The sequence below is a fragment of the Myotis brandtii genome, unplaced genomic scaffold, assembly GCF_000412655.1.
Source record: "Myotis brandtii unplaced genomic scaffold, ASM41265v1 scaffold26, whole genome shotgun sequence".
NCBI classification, from domain to species: Eukaryota; Metazoa; Chordata; class Mammalia; order Chiroptera; family Vespertilionidae; genus Myotis; species Myotis brandtii.
Window position 1 is genome coordinate 2076459 of NW_005359880.1, and position 10226 is coordinate 2086684.

The window sequence follows — 10226 nt, forward strand, 5'->3', positions numbered from 1 at the left end:
AAAGGATGAGAGTTTAACTTATTACTCTCTTTTCCTCCCTGATTTCTCAGTACTCTTTTTCTCTTTCTGAGATGTGCTATCTTAAGGTATTAAGAGGTTGTAACTAGTCTATTGGGTAGGAGGCAGGAATGGATGCAGTTAGAAGCTGGTAGGCCCAGTTTCTTATTTAAACACAAACTTCCTGAGTGGCTTATCACTTAGCCTCCCTGGCCTGACTTTCACTAATTATAAACTGCATTAACTATAACACAGAGATGTGGCGAAGACAAATATCAATGGGTGGAGATCTTTTTTTCTTTTTTCTTTTTCAAATTAGAAGAATCCTATATTCTACATTTAGAACTGTGTGCTTTGGGAACATTTTATTTTATTTTATTGTTTTTTTAATATATTTTTATTGATTTCAGAGAGGAAAGGAGAGGGAGAGAGAGAGATAGAAACATCAATGATGAGAAAGAATTGATTGGCTGCCTCCTGCACGCCCCATACTGGGGATCAAGCCTGTGACCCGGGCATGTGCCCTTGACGGGAATCGAATCCTGGACCCTTCAGTCCGCAGGCCAAGGCTCTATCCACTGAGCCAAACCAGCTGGGGTGGTTTTGGGGATCTTAAGAGAGTAAGGTACTTTACAATAAACTTATCCGTTCTAGGTAGAGGTTCTCTCCTTCAAATTATTTGAAAGGGCACCTTGGTCCCCCATTGAGGGATCTTATCTCCTACCAACTCCCTTATCCATAATACATTTGACATCCCACATATACTTTCTAGACCTATGGGAACTTACACACATTCATACATACAGACACAAGTGCACACATACATCTGCCTTACTGTGAAAAATATGTGAAAATGTGTATATGTTTTTCAGCATTAATATCCCCTTTATGTTTTGCTTTAATGTGTGTGATTTAGCAAAAAACCTCCAGATGACACTATGGCCTTAGCTCCCCTCTTTGGCCCACCATTAGAATCAGCTTTTGATGAACAGAAGACAGAAGGTAGGAAAAATATATATATCTGTAGTTTTTTTTTCTTTTCATTAACTTACTTAAAGTAAATATATGTGTTTTGAAGCATATTCTTAACGTATCATCAGATCTACAGTAGCTGTGTTTGGTAATATAAAATGCTCTTATAAAAGTCATTTAAGAACACTATGCCACATATATTAAAAAATATTATTTTTCTAGAATCCATTAGTGAGGGAAATTATATTTAAGGGTTAAGGACAAGACTTAAAACCATAATAGGTAGGCTAAGCTACTGTAACAAAGAGGCGCCAAAATATAATGACTTCAACAAGATAGAATTTTATTTCCCTTTCACGTTAACAGTCTCAAACAACATAGGACTGTAGGTTGGCTCTGCTATTCGTCTCTGGGTCTGAGGGTGCTGCTTCAGCTCCCATCATCTCCCAGTCAGAAGAAGGGGAGTAAGGTCGGGAAGGGCCAAAGGACCTCACTGCCAGTTCTTGTAAGAGCAAAATCTGGAAGAGACATACATCACTTCTAACCAGAGCCCATGATAGATCATTTTGTGCCACAGGACCAGCTAAAACTCTTTCACTATGAAGAAATGGAGAGAATGCTGGAAGACAGCTAGCAGTCAGCCACATCTGAACATTTTTCAGTGATTTGGTTAGGAAAATGTATAAGAAGCATCCCTAAATACTCTTTCAGTGATTTGTCTACAACTTAGGTCTCTTATTAACTTATCTGTGATCATCTGTTCTTAAGGACATAATTACGTAGTGAGTGAAGGTGGGATTGGATTTGTGTCATTTAAATCTACCTATTAAAAGAATTTCATAACTATATCGAAACCTGATATACAAAATAGAAAACAGTTCTTAAAATGCAAGGTGGTATTCGACATTGAATCCATACAAAGAAAATACTGCTTTACATCCTTAAAGAATGTTTACTTTTATGCTAAGACCATTTATGTGGTTTATGATGGAGAGGAGATTCACCCCTGGACTTGTCAGTGAGCCTGGCTTGATTGCTCTTTAGGTGGTTTTGGCCCCAGAAATTCCGTGAAGTTCCAACATTTGCACCAAGCACATTTGCTTTTCTAATACCCACACTTACCTGTCATATATACACTCTCACTTTTTTTGATTGATTTTTCTATCACTAGTTTTAAAAGCCTGGGAAAGTATATGTATTTTGGAGTCAGGCATGCATGCATGCCTGGGATCAGATCTAAGCTCCTCTGTGTTCACCATGTATGCTCTTGGGCAAGTTATATAATCACTCTAATTTTTGGTTTCCTCTACTGAAAATGGTACTAATACCAACCACATGGTGGTATTTTTTTTCACATGGCGGTATTTTGAGGATTAAATATATATAGTAATAGCTATGGGCCTTGTGGTAAGTGATCTATATACATCTTGTATACATTATATTTATATCCTCCTTCAATCCTTTAAATAAATCTCTGAGATTGCTTTTATGTCTTCACTAAAGGAAGGGAAGCTCAGAGGTTAAATGACTTGCCCAAGGTCTACAATAAGTATGGAGGCTGCATTCAAATTCATATTCAACTAACTTTCCAGCTTGTGTTTCATAACATAATGAATTACAACCAGTACTTATATTGCCCCTGGTACATGATAGGTGCTGGGAAGAGCTAGTTATTTACATTGTTACCATAGCAATAAAAAAATCAAAAGTAGAAGATGAAACAAGTAGAAGAAATCTTAGATTCAGTGTCCTTAGATTCAATACCTAATTGCTCTGATATATTTTAGATGTCTACTGGTAAGCACTTGTTTATTTTTCTGGTTCTCTTAAGTATTTACCATTTTCTGATCATTTAATTTCTTTCTATGATGCTGTGAAAGGTTTATTTAAAGACCCTATAAGATCCTTTAAAGATACAAACCACTGTATAGAACCCAGGCATTTTAATTTTTGAAACATACCGGTATTCCTAGCAAACTTTAAATAAACCAACTTAAAGCAACTTTCCATGGGATTAATGGCTGGATTTTCAAATGGGTACCAGAAACTGAGCCAGTATATTCAGAATGTCCTCGAGTGATCAACCAGAAAGAAAATGCAGTTTTTACTTAGCTGTATATAAACACACATACACTCTCCTGTACACATACAAAAACACACCCCCCACTCCTGTTTCCATTTTCTGCTTGAAAAGAACGAGGAACAGCATGTTCCTAGATTAATTTGCTAATTCTGAGGCAGGAGGGAAGTAATTTTGTGAAGCTCAACTTTAAATTGAAATGTTAAATTCTAAAATATAGAGGCATTTCTTTTGTAAACTCACCCTGGAAAATTTTTTTTTTATGTTTCCAGTTCCTTTAGATCAGCCTGAGATATGGGGTTCAGGCCAACCAGTTAATCCAAGCATGGAGTCGCCAAAGTTAACAAGGCCTTTTCCCACTGGAAGTAAGTTATGTGCCTGCTCTGTCTGGAAAAATAAGTGACTCATTTTACTGTCTGTCTGCATAGTGAAATTGGGCAACTTTTAGAAAGTCTACGTAAGCAACATTTGGACTGTATAATATTCAGAAGAGATGTTATTCTAACAGGCTTTAGAGTTAAAGGGGCCAAGGCAGGTTGTCAAGGCAGGAATAACATAAATAAAGTAAAATCAGTAACTTTGGATCATAGTCTCTTCTGACATTCCACAGACTCACTTATTCATTCATTCATTTAGTCATGCATTCAGTGTGCATATGGAAGAGTGAAAAGCAAGTGAGCCAAGAACCTACCATGCTCCAGGCCTGGGCTATCACACAACGCAGAGGTATCACACAGCACCAGGGCAGGTGTGGTTTCTGATAGTCCTACAGAACAACTGAGGCTGCATAGGATAGAAAGACCACATTGAGAGGAGAGAATGACAATTGGAGAGCAAGGGAAATGATGCTATATGGTAGAGAGAAGCCGAGACAGGAGATCTGGGCAAATTTATCTCAAAGCAGGGCCATCAGCCCATCTTATTCCGGCATGCCCCTCCCCCACTCCAGGTCCTGAAGATCTTTAGAGCCCTTTGCCTGCAATGGGTTGGGCTTTTGGGGCTGAATGGATTGCTCATTAGGTCAAGCCACCTGTCGGATGGATTTATTGACTTCTCATTTCAGTGGACTTATCTTAGCAAATGTGCATGGGGAAAGCACTCCTTAAAAATCCTATGGGAGGAAGATTGGATCTTAGAGAAAGGTGTTTGGGCATGGTGGGAGGATGCAGAGGGTATTTTTACGCTGTGAGGTTCGCATAGAGACCAATTAATACTTTTTCCAGTTCAGCATCCCCAGGGCTCTGCTTTTTGATGCCTAAAAATAATCATAGGAATTAACCAAGGGATTCCTAATCAACGGCCCAAGAGGCTGTTTGTTGGAAATGTTGCTATAAAGCCATGTGATCCAATCTTTCCGAGAATATCTATATATATAAAAGCCTAAGCAACTGAACAACCAAACGACCGTTCGACTGGTAGCTATGACGCTCACTGACCACCAGGGGGCAGACGCTCAACGCAGGAGCTGCCCCCCAGTGGTCAGTATGCTCCCATAGTGGGAACACTGCTCAGCTGATCCATGGGTGCCAGAAGCCAGGCTCACGGCTGGCAAGAGCAGCTGCAGCAGCATGAGCCTTTCCAGCCTCAGTGGCAGTGCTACCAAGCAGCAGCAGTGGCAGGCATAGCAGGGGCCAGTATGTGTGGGAGTGGCCTGGTGCCTGGCCCAGACTTGGGCTCCTCCCCGGCCACCTGCTGTTTCGAGAACTACTACATCCCTCGGGGGATGTTGGGCCAAAACTGGCAGTCCGACATCCCCTGAGGGGTCCCAGATTGCGAGAGGGCACAGGCCAGGCTGAGGGACCCCACTGGTGCACGAATCCATGCACTGAGCCTCTTGTTTCCTTTATAAAACAGGAAAAAAAAACAACACTTTTTAATCTTGAACTTTCAAAGATGTATTTTCAAAGGATTAGAACCGCAGTGGAATGAACTCTTTGGATATAACAAATATGGCCAATGACAAGAAAACATTCATTTAAAGAAAGGATAAAAACAAAAGTACTGTTGAAGTAGTAATTCCTAATTTTGCCTACAAAATGACAAGTCTAGTTTAGAAGGATTGGGGCCATAACACAATACCTTTTCTATCTTCAGGGTATTTTTTTCTGTAAGTTTTACCAAGGTAAAGTGTTCATTCTTCTTTGATTCAAATCATTTTGCTTCAAACTTTCAAAAATATACTAAAATTTAAGACATGTAACTTAGAAAAATTTTCCAGACTTAATCCATATAAAGCCACGTGATCCAGTATTTCCAAAGACTGGATATAATATCCTGACTATGTTAAGAACTTCTCACCTGAGTCCCCACCCAAGCTGTTCTCATTTCCTTGGTCACGCCCTGGATTGTAACTGTGTTAACATGATGCCTAATGATTAAGTCAGAAATTCCTTGAGGGCAGAGGCTCCTTTTATTCAACCCTATGTACCTAGTTCCTAGTACAGATATAGGAGGTTTGTCGTAAAGTAATGAATTATTAAAATGATAATATTATGGTTATTATCTGACATTCTTTTGGCAAATTTTTATTATCATAAAGTGGAAGAATCTGAATGGGTCCTGCATCATCCCTTAGCTTTGAATTTTTAAAAATATATTTAGATCGTTAATGGCTATTCCATTTCTGAGAGCAAGAATATGAATGAAAGCTTAAATCCTGCTTCGCTACAGAATATTGTGTGACTCAGGGAGAAAGTAATCAATAATGCTTGGCTTCTCATCTCTTGGCAGCACCTCCTCCACTGCCTCCAAAAAATGTACCAGCCACCCCACCCCGAACAGGCTCCCCCCTCACAGTTGGACCAGGTAAGCTTTAGTCTTTCTGTTCCAGGATGATGTGGCAATCAGAGCAGTATCCCCGGGCCTTGATGTACCCATCATGTGTTGCAAGCTGTAGACTAGACTAACCATGAAAATGTTTGCGTTTAGTTTTACTTCTGTTACAATCTATCACGAATCGGGCTTATTTTAAAGAATCACTCTTAAGTTTCACAAAAAGATTCACTTTCTCAACTAATTTTTCCTCTGTATATTATTGCTAAATGAGGGTCGCATTTACTTGTAAAATGAAAGAAAAAAATCTCAATGTCGAAAGTCATTGTTTAATTGACATGTCACTTCATTGGATCTCATTTTCATGATATGCAAATTAATAGTCTCAAGACACAACTGTTAATTTTCCAAGAACGGACAACATTTTTGCCAGAATTAAAACTGTTTAGTCTATAAAGACATGAAATGGTTCCCAGGATGTGCAGCATACTGGTAAGCTCGGGCGGTGGGGAATTTTTTTCTTAGTAATCATAAAAGTACCTAGCTTTCCATGGCAAAAAGATGTGCAAAGATGATGAAATAGAATAAGCAAGTGCTGCATGCCTTTAGACAGACAATTTCTAAGGCACCCTTGTTCTTCTATTAAAATCAATGCTATATGTTCAATTTATAATCTACCTAGTCTTATTGGGCTAGCAAGACAAAAGCAGTAATAGTTATTTTATGTGTTTGGGCCTTTAGAATGTGTTCTTTATTACCTTGGGAATGCTATTGCAGCTTCATGCATCATCCTTTGCTATTTATGCAGCCTGGTGGGTTTGATAGCTACAGAATGGGATATTTATCAACAAGAACAAATGCAAAACATAGTCACTTATGAAATTAATATTGACTCAAACCCAACAGGAAGTCATCCAGAGTGTCATCAGGAAAGGCGTTTGCAAGTGCAAAGCATTTTGGCCCCTTGTATCTCCATAAATATGTTACATATAAATAAATTTACCTGAAATTATAAATATTGTGGGCTATGCAAACTGCTGCCTCATTTATCTGTAGCCTTGGAACCTTGAATGTGAACTCCTTTCAAATGTGAAATATGGAAGCACTAAGCTGGTTGCTTCTGCTCGTGCCTTGCAATTATTTAGGTAACAATTTTTAATTTGAATAGCCTCAGTTTTTAAGAAAGTATACTTCCTCACACTGCAATTGTTATCAAATCTTTCCTGCCAAGATCTAGGAGGTAGTTTTGAATTTTTTTCTCATATGACTGATAAGAATGAAAAAGAATAGCTGATATTAATATTTATCAAAACATAATTTTCTGTCTTGGGACTTTAGATAGATAGATAGATAGATAGATAGATATCACAGTCATGCCTTTGACGTTAACCAATTAGATTTGATGAAAAAAGGAATTATACAGATGTTTTCATAATTTTCTTCCCTGTGAAATAGGTATATATGTATGTAACAATTCTAATAAGCAGTGACTGTCTTCTCAATAACCTATGTGTGTGTTGTGTGTGGGATGTATATGTGTATAATATACATGTGGAGATAGCCCTTTAAATAATCTTTGTACTGTGTTTCTGGTATATTTAGGGTGGAAGATATACAGCTAATTATGTGCTATTTTTTTTTAACTAACAGATATTATAATTAGTTTCACCAAACATTTTTATTCAATATGCTAGAGTAGATCATTAATTATGAGGGTGATTTTCAGCTATCTTTTTTTTTTTTACTGTATTACATGTATTTCCGTAGGCCAGATTTTCACAAGGGACCGCCCTTTTGGCATTTGTAGTCCCCGAACCCGTATTTTCGGTGACTCTAGCACTGCCTCCTCAGAATGATCACGCTCTGCACTCTTGGGAGCAGCCCTTGAGAGCACAGCAGTCTCAGCTCTTTCGATGATGGTAGAAGTAGCTAACGGGGGTCACCCTGCAGAAGAAAGATGACGCTCACATTCTGGAGGCAGGGAACTCTCCCCTCCCCTTCAGCTCAATCAAGATACTTTTACATCATGAAATATGCCCAGTGAAGCACCTAGAAAGGCAACCTACTTACCAGGCTTGGCCTCACCCCTCCCACCCCACCCTCCTGACAAATAATATTAAACTCAATTAAAATTTAAAATCAACTACTTTAACCACAGGAAATGACCAGTCAGCCACAGAGGTCAAAATTGAAAAACTACCATCAATCAATGACCTGGACAGCATTTTTGGCCCAGTGTTGTCCCCCAAGTCTGTTGCTGTTAATGCTGAAGAAAAGTGGGTCCATTTTTCTGATACGTCCCCGGAACGTGTTACTCCAGAGTTGACTCCAAGGGAAAAGGTGGTATCCCCACCAGCTGCATCAGACAACCCAGATGACTCCCCAGTTCTGGGCTCCCCAAGTCCTCCAGGCCCCTCAGGCCCCCCAGGCCCTCCAGGGCCCCCTGGTCCTCCTCGAAATGTACCATCGCCGCTCAATTTAGAAGAAGTCCAGAAGAAAATCGCTGAGCAGAGCTTCATTAAAGATGATTACTTAGAAACAATCTCATCTCCTAAAGATTTTGGGTTGGGACAGAGAGCAACTCCGCCTCCCCCACCACCACCCACCTACAGAACTGTGGTTTCGTCCCCCGGACCTGGCTCGGGCAGTGGTACAGGGACCACCAGTGGTACGTCTTACTGTTTGAGTGTGCTTCATGTGACTGGGAATGGCCATGGCTGCTGCAGACTGAGCAACACTTTCCTTCCTGGCAGTTGCCTATAGAGCTTCCGTCATCCCTCCTCTGGTTCGGGTGTCCTGTGGCCCCGTGGCATGTCCTAGTCCATCGAATGCTCGCAGTCATAGTGCAAGTCTGTGGATGTGTTCTGCCCAGCCTCCCACCCTGCAATTAGGGAGTGTATGTTTTTAAGCAAAGCTATGATGTCATTGTTTGGAATTCAGGAAAGTTCTAGAAAGACAGATTTCATAGCCAGTAAGTTTTATGTTAAATGTCTAATTTCCTCGTCAGATGTCTCCACAACGGCCCTAGTTTTATTTTGTTTTGTTTTTAGTTTGTTTTGTTTTCAGCTTTATTGAGGTATAATTGACAAATAAAATTGTAAGCTATTTAAAGTACACAAAGTTAGAAAATGAGATTTTAGGGGACAGCAAAAAGAAGATACCTCACTACATCCCCAACCTAATCAAGTTGCCACTAAAGACAAAGTGGTCTCTGGTTTCATTTTGACATGCTCATCAGCCTATCCTGTCAACTCTAAGTGTGGTGACAGGTGATGGGAAAGGCCATCAGAAACATAAGTTTTAGAATAATATATGCAAATGTTGACACTGAATCTGAGTTTTTTGGTTTTTTATTATTTGAAGCTTTATTTTGTGGTTTATCACTATGAAAAGATGGGAAAACCTGCCATGCATACCAAAGAAAGATCAATATTTTTCTTAAGCATCTTCTTCCATGTTGTTTATCCCACTGGTGCACACCTTTGCCTGGCAAGACCCTCCCATGCCTGTGGGTTTGGTTTAGGCACCTTCCTGGGGTGCCATGTGCTATTTGTTTTTCATTTGCTTTGAAAGAGGACACCAAGTTTAAGTTAGTTAAGACATTTGTCTCTATTCTAATAGTCCTCATTGCTGCCTCTTTCAGTGCTTGCTCTGTGTGTGCAAGTTCCTCTGTAAGTGTAAAAAATGAAAACTATTTAATACTCAAATAAGTCTGAAAAGCATGTGTCAAAACAAAATCAGATTTTGTTAAATTTTTTTTTACCATAGGACCTTTGAGAGCCTTTATTTTGCCAATAATAGCAACAGCTATAATATCTTGTCCTGGCACCATGCTAAGTGCATATTATTTTATACTCACAACAACCCCCTGTGGTAGGTACTCTTATTTCCCCCACTTTACAGATGGGAAAACTGAGGCTCAGAGGTATCCAGTAATTTTCCCGTTTCCTCAGCTAGAGATGATAGTCTTGGGATTCATACTCAGGTCTGTCTAATCCATAACTAGTATTTGTAACCACTGTTGTCTACAGGCACTCTTCTAAGGTTTACTTACGAAGTATCCCAAACTTACTTGATAACTGACACCCACCTGTACTGCACTGTATCAATAAGATCACCAATATTCTCTCAAAACGTACCCCTCAGTGCTCGTCTCTATAATTCTAGAAGGTTAGAGCATCCACCTTCATCCTCTGTTGCTTTTTTAGGTATCTTCTGGGATATAAGCTCCCAACTTCTCTGTAAAGCCTTCAGTTTAGACCAAAACCCAGAGAAGTTGGTCTTCTGTTGTCGAAGAGGGGCACATTTCTGTTGTCTTTCATGGGCTCTCTTTCCTAGGCCAGGCTCTCAGTCTTCTGAAAGGGCTTTTCAAGGAATAGTGCCCTGTCTCCAGGGGCAGGCCACT

General features: G+C 39.7%; 1 protein-coding gene across 1 annotated transcript in view; it reads left to right on the top strand.

Annotated features, from left to right (window-relative positions):
• Positions 1 to 10226, top strand: part of SGIP1 (SH3-domain GRB2-like (endophilin) interacting protein 1) — a gene marked incomplete at its 3' end in the record, with an annotated part of 214489 nt that overhangs the window by 153844 nt on the left and 50419 nt on the right. The window contains exons 13-16 of the mRNA XM_014541067.1: positions 914 to 999; positions 3322 to 3414; positions 5780 to 5854; positions 7980 to 8489. Coding sequence (XP_014396553.1) covers positions 914 to 999; positions 3322 to 3414; positions 5780 to 5854; positions 7980 to 8489 — 764 coding nt within the window. The remainder of the gene's footprint in view (positions 1 to 913; positions 1000 to 3321; positions 3415 to 5779; positions 5855 to 7979; positions 8490 to 10226) is intronic.